Genomic DNA, 13,401 nt, shown 5'->3' with positions numbered 1-13,401 from the left:
AAATGCTGTATCAGCAATGCACTTGATGGGTCAGAAGATGATGCCATATTTGATGATGACACAACAGAGGCTGATGATGAGAAGGAATCTGAGTCTGAAGACGACAATGCTGACATCTACGATGACAATGCAGGTGCAGCTGTGACTAAAACGAAGTTTAATGAACTGTTTGGTGAATCAGAGACTGATTCAGACTTTGAAGGATTTTAAGACTTTTTAAAGTCTCATATTGTTCTAAAGTTACTTGTTTTAAATATCCATTTACTGATTTTAAATATTGACTGTAATTTTGAAGGTGAATACATCTTTGTTGAGTTATTATAACATTTTTCGTTGGATTACATTAAAATAATTCTAGCAAAACTTTTGAGTATTTCTTGTGATGCCAGCTTTTAAAATATAGCAGGAGTTGGCAAACTTTGGCTCCCAGCCTGTCAGGGTAAGCCGCTGGCAGGTCGGGATGTTTTGTTTACCTGAAGCGTTCACAGGCATGAAGCCCCTCAGCTCCCAGTGGCCGTGGTTTGCCGTTCCCAGCCAATGGGAGCTGCAGAACTCCCGCACAGCAAACTGCGGCCACTGAGAGCTGAGGGGCTCCATGCCTGTGAATGCTCCAAGTAAACAAAACATTCAGGCTCGCTAGCAGCTTACCCTAATGGGCCAGGAGCAAAAGTTTGCCAATCCCTGAAAAATAGGGTCGGCTTATGAAAAGGTCATACAGTTTTTGCTATTTTTACCTAACCATCTTGGGGAGTCGGCTTATAAACGAACGGACTAATGACTGAGTATATACAGCACTTAAAAAATGTTTGCTATTACTTTTTGAGTCTTTGGCTACCTGTTCTTCAAATTCTTTTTTAGCCTTCTTAATTATATTTTTACACTTCATTTGTCAGAGTTTATGTTCCTTTCTATTTTCCTCACTAGGATTTAACTTCCACTTTTTAAAGGATGCCTTTTTGTCTCACTGCTTCTTTTACTTTGTTGTTTAGCCAAAGTGGCACTTTTTTGGTTGTCTTACTGTGTTTTTTAATTTAGGGATATACATTTAAGATGAGCCTCTATTATGGTGTCTTTAAAAAGTTTCCAGGGATTTCACTTTTGGCACTGTACCTTTTAATTTCTGTTTTAACTAATATCCTCATTTTTGTGTCGTTCCCCTTTCTAAAATTAAATGTTACAGTGTTGGGATGCTGTGGTGTTTTCCCTGCCAGAGGGATTTTAAATTTAATTATATTATGGTTACTATTACCAAGCAGTCCAGCTATAGTCACCTCAGATCCTGTGCTGCACTTAAGACTAAATCAAGAATTGCCTCTCCTCTTATGGGTTCCAGGACTAGCTGCTCCAAGAATCAGTCATTTGCCCCTCTGCTATGTACATCGGACAAACTGGACAATCCCTCCGTAAAAGTATAAATGGACACAAGTCAGACATTAGGAATGGCAATATACAGAAACCTGTAGGAGAAAACTTCAACCTCCCTGGACACACAATAGCAGATTTAAAGGTAACCATCCTGCAGCAAAAAAACTTCAGGACCAGACTCCAAAGAGGAACTGCTGAACTTCAGTTCATTTGCAAATTTGACACCATCAGCTCAGGATTAAACAAAGACTGTGAATGGCTAGCCAGCTACAAAAGCAGTTTCTCCTACCTTGGTGTTCACACCTCAAGTGGTAGAAGAGGGCCTCATACTCCCTGATTGAACTAACCACGTTATCTCTAGACTGATTCTGGCCTGCATATTTATACCTGCTTCTGGAAATTTCCACCACATGCATCTGACGAAGTGGGTATTCACTCACAAAAGCTTATGCTCCAAAAGCTTATGTCTGTTAGTCTGTAAGGTGCCACAGGACTCTTTGTTGAGTTTGTGATTCCATTTGATAAGTTGGTAAACCCTGGTATAAATAGGAAGTAAATTGACTATGCAGAAGAGAGATGAATTGAGGGCTTTATAAGGTTATGAAGTATTTTTAATGCTTGTCATTTTGTGGAACATTTTCATAAACATTTTTAGCCAAACTGAAATAGGAGGAAACTCTCTTGACTTCAGTAAAGCTCCAAGACTAAGAAATTTAAGGTCAGGAACTGACCTTCTTTATCGAGTGGAAGTAGTACAAGTGACACTGGATTTGTGGTGTTTGGCCCTGTGTATTAATCTTGATATCCCCATATATAGTTCTACGTCTTAACAATGTACTGCTTTACTATAGAGATTTTGGCTTAGGTTCATTAAAAGATAGACAATCTGTGTTTACATGAGTTGAAATACAGGAGTTACAAAAGCTTGGAGTTAACTGGTAGTGGCTATCCCAGGCCACTGGAATTCTAAGGCTGCATTGTGTCAGTTTTAGTTGCATAACATAATAAATGCTCCATGTTGTGTGAACTCAGTGGTAGTAGGACTGATCTATGATCTTATTTACATCATACAGGCAGAGTCCCCCATAATATTTTGACCACAATCTCATTCAAAACGCAGCAGTTTACTTCACAGGAATTGGTATTGTATTAATTTGACAATTGGTAGATGGGGTATCGTTGACACTAAGCTAGAAACAGCTGTGTTATCAAAAGTAAAGAACAACATAGGACCAGGTTGTCTTAAGTGATTTTAAAGGATTTTTTGTTCTGAGGTTGACTAGCAGCATTCTCACTGCACTGCAAACGAATTTCAAAATAGAAGACTCAATAGCCATGTGCATCTGTCAATTCTGTTGCTTTGAGTTCAACAATTCTATATTTTGACCCTACTTGTAGTGCCTAATGATCTCTCCATCTAAGTAACTTAAGAATTTTTATTTGTAGCAGACATGGCTCTTATCAACTCACGTGGTCAAAGTGCCAAATTCTGCATTTAGTTATATTTCTGTAGTAACTCCATTGACTCCAAGATTTACACTAGTGTGACTGAGAATAGAATTTGGAGAACAGCTTATCTTAAAGCTCCAGGATATCTCTTCTACAGGATTTAGGGTCCAATAGTGCCACATGGCTCCCCCCTTTTAATTAAACAAAAAAATGTGTGCTGTGGAAAAAAGATCATTACCCCTCCCTCTCGCCACACACGCGCACGCATGCACACTCTTGCAGATCTTAGTACTCAGAGAGAGCCAGACCTCCAAAACTTCTCATCAGTACTGCCCCACTATATTTCTCTCAACTCTTCTAGATTTAATCATTTTAGCAACCATGTCTTGGAATCCTGCAGCTAATGTTCCTTTTTTTAGTAAACTAAAGGAATTAAAGCTTAACAGCTAATAAATATGCTATTGATATATTCCATGCACCTCTATGAATTGTCATTTCAAGGGTGGTACTTCTGAACTGCTGGACTCACTCAGCACACCAGTAGCACTTCCTCTAAGTATTGACTTCAGTGGTTCCTGGAAAATCAGTTCCATTTGATGTCCCAAGAAATCTAGTATTTGCAATAGATTTCTCTTTTTCCTAGTAAAACAGCAGTGGAACTGACATTTAAAGTTGGGTATTTTTCACTTTTAATTACACCACTGATTAATTTTGATTTTACACTTCCTACCGATGCTAGGCTCCTTTTGGATAAGTATATTTTGTTTTAAAATCTGACACAGAAGCCAATATGTTTTTAAATTCTGGTGATCTCACAGAGCTCAGATATTCAGTGGCTTTTCCTGGGAATAAATCAAAATGTGCAAAATGAGTACTGAAAGTGTTAAATAGCATCGTGTATATTATAACGTGTAGGCTATAACTCTAAAGCTTTGTTATATATTGTTCTCTTTGTGGTTGCTTTTGAGAAATTCTTTCTATATTTTCATGCCTGTAGTATAAGAGCAAGTTCCTTTGTACTTGGTGTATACAGAGGCACCCTTAAACTGTGCAGCTTTACTTATTCTTGAAAGGTTTTCTGCATGTCATAGCTGAAAAGTGTCATTTTACATGTGATGAAAAAGGAACACCCTGCGCTACGCTTATGTTCCATATTGACTCATTCAGGGTCAGATCCTTCACCCCTGAAGTCAGGAGATGCTTTGCCACTGACTTCAGAGAGTACAGAAGCATGTGACCTAGTTTGTGCCAATAAAATTTCAAATATTAAGAAGCAATCCTCACCATGTTGGGAAAAGTTATTTGTAAATTAAAAAATAAAAATAAAAAAGCAAACAAAAAAAGCTAGATCATGCCCTTCCTAGGTAGGGAAAATTTCTAGTATCTCCGCAGGGTCATCCACTCAGTGAGGCAGAGATGGTGGCTAGCCATAGGTCCTACATTATACAAATAGGCTGGAGATCCATGAGAAACTCTGGAGATTCCTCCTCCCCCCTCCCCCCGACCATGCTTGAAGACTTTGCGTGTAACTGGAAGGCTCCACCGTTCTTACACCAGCAGTTCTTATGCTGCTACTGTTTCCCTTGCTTATGGGCATGATCCAGAGCGCATTGAAGTGAATGAGTCTTTCCATTTACTTCAGTGGGCTTTAGATCACGCCCCCGGCTGCATATTCAGACCTTCTCTGCCCGTTGTTAATTCTGGCATGAACCAGCATTTACCTTTGTGAGATTATGTCAGAGTTGAACTACCTACACCAGAGAATCATGCCATTTAGCGCAGAGGTTCTCAAACTGTGGTCCGCGAACCACCAGTGGTTCGTGAGCTCCATTCAGGTGGTCCGTGGATAGTTCCCTCTAAGGTGCGTGCCTGGGCAGCTGCACACAAGAGAATGAAGAGCCACCCACCTAATTAGTGGAGCTGCGCAGGCATGGCACCACTAATAAGGTGCCTGGACCCTGGAGAAGATGCACATGTAAGGTGAGGTGGTGGCCTGGGGGGGGGGGGGGAAGAGGGAGTAGGTGGGAGGGGACAGTGGAGTGAGAAGAGAGGGTGGGGGGAATTTGGGACATGCAGGGCTGCAGCGGCCAGAGAAAGAGGCGACTTTCCCCAGCTCTAGGGCTGCGGCTGCTGGGGAGAGACACCCCCCCGTTCCCAGCCCCAGCTGTGTGGCTGCTGTGGTGGGGGAGACCCCCCTCCTTCCCAGCCCCAGCTCAGGGGCTGCCGCAATGGGGGGAGAGAGGGCACATCCATTGCATTAGAAAGGTAAGACTACTGATATTAAAATATGAGTTGTGTGCTTTTATTTGTAGGACAAAAAAAAGTTAATGTTGTGTTTTTATAATATATAATATAGCGCTTTTATCCAAAGCGCTTTACAATAGTTAGCGAATGGTACAAACAACCTTTGGAAAGATCATTAAGTGGTCCGCCGAGACCCTAGGCAATTTTCAAGTGGTCCGTGAAAAATATTAAAGTTTGAGAACCACTGATCTAGCATGTTCCTTGGATGTATCCACTTGGCTGCCAACAGACATTCCCTCTTCCCCAAGTTCCATTTCCAGCTGATCTGCCTCAACACATGTTGTTTACAGAGGAGGCCTTCCCAACTGGTAGCTCCTTTCTTTTGGTATTTGCAGCCTTCATTTAAAAAGTTACTACTTGATATGTGAGATTTGATAGGGTTTGAATATAAGTCAAACTTATCATCAATACTCTGCTTTTGGTGGAATAATAGTAGAAATACTAGCACTATTTGTTAAGTGATACCAGATAGTATGACTAATGCAAGTCCTAATATCTATTTTCAACTCCATTTTATAAATCACATTTGTTTATTATGTTACACTTATTAAACGTGCCCTTTCAGATGTCTCGGGACACAGAATGTACACTAGAACATATTTCTGTTGGCCATATAGTAAAAGAAATTTTACATGTTTATGTATAATGTAAAGTTAGTAATGTTTTAGGGCAGGTTTCATAGTGAAGCAATGTTTACATAGTGGTATAATATTGGGCCAAGTCTACATGAGAATATTCAAGAAAGTTAAGACAAGTCAACTAAAGATGCGGTGCACATAGGTTAAAACTTGTTTAACATCAATGTGGGTGACTGTGTTTTTATTTTCTTAAATATGAACGCATCACTATGGTGCTCTACTCTCTCTACTGGCTCCCCATAGAATACAGAGTCCTGTTTAGATCTCTGCCCTAATCTTCAAAGCCCTCCATTGGATTGGCTCTGTCTATCCAAGAGATTGCCTGTCACTCTGCAAACATGACTTCCCAGGGCAGCTATATTCAGTTGGAACAATGAAACTGCCAGTCAACAGAGGGAGGCTCATGAGAGCAAGAGACAGCTTTCACAGGAGCTGGACCTAGCCTGTGGAACCATGCCCTCAAAAGATAGGAGTGACCCCCAGATCTCATGGTTAAATGTAAAACTCATTTGTTTTTCTTAGCTTTCTCTCAATCAGTTCTCCTCTCTCATACTTTGTAAACAAAATCCCCCAAAATACAAATTAATCAAGCTATTGCTCCAACAGACTGGGGGAGTTTTGTTCTTATTTCTTTTTGTTAATACTTGGAGGATTACTAGTACTACAGTGATGGGAGGCCATAGATACATAGAACACACTTGGAAATTTGAATTGAAATTCAACTCCAACTGATTATCCTATTAAAATATTAACAAGAATATTTTGTTACTTCCTCCTATTTTGGTGTTAATGAAACTTGTATTGCACTGATATCACCCTTACAATATTGAATTTTGCTCCTTAAATTTTCTTTTGACTTTTTTGTTTATACATGGTCCATAGTTCAAAAAATTAATAAGCAGTGTTCTTGATTGTTGGCATATAATTAATAAGGCTATTGACATAGCTATAAAATAACCCCCACCACACACAATCTCTTATTAATTTGAGTAAGGAATCAATCCGATCTTATCTTTCATGCCAAACTTGTCATTCCTTCAGTGCCCTAAAAGGACTATTGCTGAAAATCTGACAATTAGGGCTGACAATTAATCACAGCTAACTCACAATTAACTCAAAAAAATTAATCGCAATTAAAAAAATTAATTGTGATTAATCTCAGTTTTAATTGTACCGTTAAACAATAGAATACCAATTGAAATTTATTAAATATTTTGGATGTTTTTTTACGTTTTCATATATATTGTATTGTGTGGTAATTGAAATCAGTGTATATTTGTATTACAAATATTTGCACAGTAAAAGAGATAAAAATATTTTTAATTCACCTCATCCACTGTACTGTAGTGCAATCTTTGTTGTGAAAGTGCAACTTACAAATGTAGATTTTTTTTTTTAACATAACTGCACTCAAAAACAAAACAATGTAAAATTTCAGAGCCTACAAGTCATAGAATCATAGAATTCAAGATCAGAAGGGACCATTATGATCATCTAGTCTGACCTCCTGCAAGATGCAGGCCACATAAGCCGATCCACCCACTCCTTTAGCAAGCGACCCCTGCCCCATGCTTCGGAGGAAGGCGAAAAACCTCCAGGGCCACTGCCAATCTACCCTGGAGGAAAATTCCTTCCCGACCCCAAATATGGCGGTCAGCTGAACCCCGAGCATGTGGGCAAGACTCTCCAGCCATACCCTCTGGAAAAAGGTTAAGAATATCATATCATTGACCCATTGTACTATTTACCAGTGTGGCACTTAATTGACCTATTGACTAAGCCCGTTATCCTATCATACCATCTCCTCCATAAACTTATCTAGCTTAATCTTAAAGTCATGGAGGTCCTTCGCCCCCACTATTTCCCTCGGTAGGCTGTTCCACTCCCCTGATGGTTAGAAACCTTCGTCTAATTTCAAGCCTAAATTTCCTGACTGACAATTTATATCTGTTTGTCCTCGTGTCCACATTAGCACTGAGCTGAAATAATTCCTCTCCTTCCCTGGTATTTATCCCTCTGATATATTTAAAGAGTGCAATCATATCTCCTCTTATCCTTCTTTTGGTTAAGGAAAACAAACCGAGCTCCTCAAGTCTCCTTTCATACGACAGGCCTTCCATTCCTCGGATCATTCTAGTGGCCCTTCTTTGTACCCGTTCCAGTTTGAATTCATCCTTCTTAAACATGGGAGACCAAAACTGCACACACTACTCCAAATGAGGTCTCACCAACACCTTATATAACGGGACTAGCACCTCCTTATCCCTACTAGAAATACCTCGCTTAATGCATCCCAAGACCGCATTAGCTTTTTTAACGCCCACATCACATTGCCTACTCATAGTCATCCTACGATCAACCAGGACTCCTAGGTCCTTTTCCTCCTCTGTTACTTCCAACTGGTGCGTCCCTAGCTTATAACTAAAATTCTTATTAGTCATCCCTAAATGCATAACCTTACACTTCTCACTATTGAATTTCATCCTGTTACTAATACTCCAGTTTACGAGGTCATCCAAATCTCCCTGGAGGATATCCCGATCCTTTTCCGAGTTGGCAATACCTCCCAACTTGGTGTCATCCGCAAACTTTATCAGCCCACTCCTACTCTTGGTTCCCAGGTCAGCAATAAATAGATTGAATAAAATCGGACCCAAAACCGAACCTTGAACTCCACTGGTAACCCCCCTCCAACCCGACAGTTCCCCCTTCAATACTACCCTTTGCAGTCTCCCCTTTAACCAGCTCCTTATCCACCTCTGGATTTTCATTTCGATCCCCATCTTTTCCAATTTAACCAGTAATTCCTCATGCAGTACCGTATCAAACGCCTTACTGAAATCCAGATATATTAGATCCACCGCATTTCCCTTGTCTAAAAAATCTGTTACTTTCTCAAAGAAGGAGATCAGGTTGGTTTGGCACGATCTACCTTTCGTAAATCCATGCTGTAATCTATCCCAGTTGCCATCGGCCTCATGCTCCGTAACCACTCTCTTTTAAAATTTTTTCCATGATTTTGCATACTACAGATGTTAAACTAACTGGCCTGTAGTTACCCGGGTCACTTTTTTTCCCCTTCTTGAATATAGGAACTACATTAGCTAATCTCCAATCAAATGGTACAATCCCCGAATTTAGGGATTTATTAAAAATCATTGCTAACGGGCTAGCAATATCACTCGCCAATTCCCTTAATATTCTAGGATGAAGATTATCCGGGCCCCCCCGATTTACTTCCATTAAGCTGTTCAAGTTTGGCTTCTACTTCAGATACCGTAATGTCTACCCCCATATCTTCATTCCCATCGGTCCCTCTATCACTATTCCTTAGCCCTTCATTAGCCTCATTAAAGACCGAGGCAAAATATTCGTTCAGATATTGTGCCATTCCAAGATTATCCCTAATCTCCACTCCGTTTAAAGTTTTAAGCGGTCCCACTTCTTCTTTCTTGGTTTTCTTCCTATTTATATGGCTAAAAAACCTTTTGCTATTGGTTTTAATCCCCTTCGCTAGGTCCATCTCCACCCGTCGCTTTGCCTTTCTCACTGCTTCCCTACATCCCCTGACCTCAATAAGGTAGGTTTCTTTGCTGATCCCTCCCATTTTCCACTCCTGGTACGCTTTCTGTTTTTTCTTAATGACCCCTCTAAGACGCTTGCTCATCCAGCTCGGTCTAAAACTGCTACCTACGAGCCGTTTTCCCTTTCTCGGGATACATGCCTCTGACAACTCCTGCAACTTCAACCTGAAGTAACCCCAGGCGTCATCTGCCTTTAGATCCCTAAATATGTTAGTCCAGTCCACTTCCCTAACTAGTCGCCTTAATTTAGTAAAGTTAGCCCTTTTGAAATTGTAAACCCTAGTCTCAGATGCAATATTGATTATCCTCTCATTTATTTTGAAACGAATTAGCTCATGATCACTCGAGCCAAGGTTGTCCCCTACAACTATTTCCTCAACAAGGTCCTCGTTACTCACCAAAATCAGATCTAAAATGGCATCCCCCCTCGTCGGTTCAGCAACCACTTGATGAAGGAATTCATCAGCTATCACGTCTAGGAAAAGCTGAGCCCTATTATTATTACTAGCATTTGTTTTCCAATCTATATCCAGGAAGTTAAAGTCCCCCATGATCAAGCAGTTCCTATTAGTATTTACCTCCTTAAAAACATTAAAGAGCTCTCTATCCGTCTCCAAGCTAGATCCCGGCGGTCTATAGCACACCCCAGTCACTATCCCACACCCCAATCACTATCCCACAAGAAGTCCACTCAGTCCTACTTCTTGTTCAGTCAGTTGCTAAGACAAACAAGTTTGTTTACATTTACAGGAGATAATGCTGCCCTCTTCTTATTTACAATGTCACCAGAAAGTGAGAACAGGTATTTGCATGGCACTTTTGTAGCTGGCATTGCAAAGTATTTATGTGCCAGATATGCTAAACATTCATATGCCGCTTCATGCTTCGGCCACCATTGCAGAGGACATGCTTCCATGCTGATGACACTCGTTTAAAAAAGTGTTAATTAAATTTGTGACAACTCCTTGAGGGAGAATTGTCTGTCCCCTGTTCTGTTTTACTTGCATTCTGCCATATATTCCATGTTACAGCAGTCTTGGGTGATGACCCAGCACATGTTGTTCATTTTAAGAACACTTTGACTGCAGACAAAATGCAAAGAAGGTGAATTGAAAAATACTATTTCTTTTGTTTTTTACAGTGCAAACATTTGTAATAAAAAGTAAATATAAAGTGAACACTGTACACTTTGTATTCTATGTTGTAATTGAAATCAATATATCTGAAAATGTAGAAAACATCCAAAAATGTTTAAATAAATGGTATTCTATTATTGTTTAACACTGCGATTAATCACAATACATTTTTAATCGCTTGACAGACCTACTGACAATATGTTATTAAGAAAGATATCTAAGACAAGGAAAGATTTTTATTTTTTATTTATTTATTTTTGGCTAGAAATAAGGTGTGCAAATTTTTAACAGTGAGAGTAATTAACCATTAGAATAAGATATGTAGGGTGGACTTCCCCCTCACCTGAAGTCTTTAAGCCTGAAGTTATGATGAGCTTGATGCTGGAGCCACTTGGTGAAATTCTATGACTTGTATTATGTAAGAAGTCAGATTAGGTGAACATAGTGCCCATCTCTGGCAAATCTTGTCTGAGCTAACTTATGCAAATGTTTGTATAAATGCTCCTCTCTTTTCTTCACTTAGCCAGATCAGATCATGTTATGGATCCAACCAAACTGGAAGGATACATGAGCCGGTGAGAAGGAACATGGACTTCTGAGAACACTAACTTCCTAGATGCTTAAAATAGAAGAGCCTGGGATTATGGTGATCAGTTACCAATGGCTAGAAAGATGGAAAAGCAATGGACCCCTCTATCTGTACCTATATAAATAAAGTTTTAGAAGGCAGAGAGAACTTAAACTGAACCAAATAATTATTTCAGCCATGGGAGAAAATGAAAGTTTTTGGGAGAGCTTGATATATGCACATCCTACCTGTGTAGCCTGGAAGCAAGAGCCAGAGGGATCAATATACCATCTAGCTAGTATTCTATTTGTTGTTGGCTTCATGGGAGGAAGTGGATTCTTTGGGCTAATGTACGTCTTCAGTTTGCTTGGATTGGGTTTTCTCTGCTCTTCTATATGGGCTTGGCTGGATATATGTGCTGCTGATATCTTCTCCTGGAATTTTGTCCTCTTTGTGATATGCTTCATACAATTTATTTATGTTACCTACCAAGTTCGGAGTGTTTCCTTTGAAAAAGAATTCCAGGAACTCTACAGTTCTCTTTTTCAGCCTCTGGGAATCTCCTTGACTGTTTTTAGGAAGATTGTCTTGTGTTGTGATGCAGAAGTGATTACTTTGGAGAAGGAGCATTGTTATGCTATGCAAGGCAAAACACCTATTGATAAACTCTCTATGCTTGTGTCTGGAAGGTTTGTATCAGTTTGTTCTTATCTATTTACAGGGTGGGTTTTTTTTTTCATCCTTCCAAATATAAAAGTAAACAGTAATTCCTTATTTGTATATTGTTTGCTCACATTTAATTCAAGTACCAGAGATTAAATAGGCTGACAGTTTAAAAATTGTAAACATGTCCAGGAAGTCTCCAGCATGAGAACACTTTGAGCACAAAAGCCATAACAGCTTAAAGAACAAGGAGACTAATATTTTTTCCAGACCATTGTATTATACCACTTGCATTTTTTCCTTAAGAAATTCAAGTAAAGGGAGCATGAGTGCATTCATCAATGTGTACACTGTATTTGTTACCCATCTATTGTTTTAATAACATAAGAATACTTTAGAAGTGTTCTCTATTAGTATAACCTGTCTAATATGGAAAACAAAATTGTGCTACACCGTATAGCAGTGAATGCTATGTTTGTTTTAATAGCGTATCGCTACATTATATCCTAGATTGTACCTGCGTGCTTCATGGGTGTCCAAGGAGTGGAAAAGGCATAAGAAACAAACAGCCTCCCTCCACGACAGCTGGGCACAACCACAGTCCCTGCTAGTGTCCACATTACTCCTGCAGCATAGCTAGCACTCGTGTCCATCCCTCCACATTGGCCAAATATGCAGGGAAATGCATGTTACACTTCTTCCTGGGGTGAGACAAAAGACTTGCACCCCCCTGAGCATGGGAGATGAGAGCATTAAGCCCTGTCCTGAGTAGCAGGGCCGCCTGGGGGGGGGGCCAAGTGGGGCAATTTGCTCCGGGCCCCGCAGGGGGCTCCATGAGAGTTTTTCGGGGCCCCTGGAGCGGAGTCCTTCACTCGCTCCGGTGGCCCCAGAAAACTCTTGCGGGGCCTGGGCCCCTGGAGCTTCTTCTGCTCCAGGTCTTCGGTGGCAATTTAGTGGCGGGGGGTCCTTCCGCCCCGGGACCCGCCGCCGAAGTGCCGGGTCTTCGGCGGCAATTCGGCAGCGGGGGCCCCCCGCCGCCGAAGACCCCAGGCCCCCTGAATCCTCTAGGCGGCCCTGCTGAGTAGCCCTCAGAGTGGCATACAAGGTGCAGTTGAGTCCTAGATCATTTTTTAACTCATGAAAATCTTGGTCTGTGGAGGGCTAGGCCATTCATACAGAGACCCAATGTCTCCATGCTATTCCCTTGGCCTCAGTCACAGCTCCTGAAACAGCATTACCTTGCATGGGAAAACCATATATGTTACATGAGGGATGTCTCCCCAGCTACCATGCCTCCCTCTCACCTCAGCCCTCTAAAAAGCAGAACCACAAAATAACAAGTAATTCTGGGTTCTATTGGTCTTAGAAGAAGAAGAAGGTGAATCATACTTTTTCACCATCTCTATGTATATCCGCCATATCAGGCCACCGTATGCCTAACATTCAGCCCTTCCACATGCCAGTCACCTATAGAATGATCTTGCCTTGACTAAGGACTATAAGATTTGAACCTTAGTTGCTTGCTTGCTGTTTTGTGTGTGCTTGTTCCAACTGTATATAAAAACTTAAAGAAAACAGTAATGAACAAATAAGCATAGACCTCACTGACCTCAGCACCCTATACTGACTATTAAAGTACCTCACATCCAGCTGCTGTTTAATATTAGAAATAACTTACTATTCTGTCTACTTTT

At 40.6% G+C, this 13,401-nt stretch overlaps 1 protein-coding gene across 1 annotated transcript in view; it reads left to right on the top strand.

The window, feature by feature from the left end:
- LOC123366133 (blood vessel epicardial substance-like) overlaps positions 1-13,401 on the top strand; it is a 133,732-nt gene that overhangs the window by 46,424 nt on the left and 73,907 nt on the right. Inside the window, 1 exon segment of the mRNA XM_045009268.1 lies at positions 11,000-11,733. Coding sequence (XP_044865203.1) covers positions 11,243-11,733 — 491 coding nt within the window. The 5' untranslated portion in view covers positions 11,000-11,242.

This window comes from Mauremys mutica, chromosome 3 (assembly GCF_020497125.1).
Source record: "Mauremys mutica isolate MM-2020 ecotype Southern chromosome 3, ASM2049712v1, whole genome shotgun sequence".
NCBI lineage: Eukaryota > Metazoa > Chordata > Testudines > Geoemydidae > Mauremys > Mauremys mutica.
Note: the sequence above shows the minus strand (reverse complement) of the source record. Positions and strands in the feature narration are given on the sequence as shown.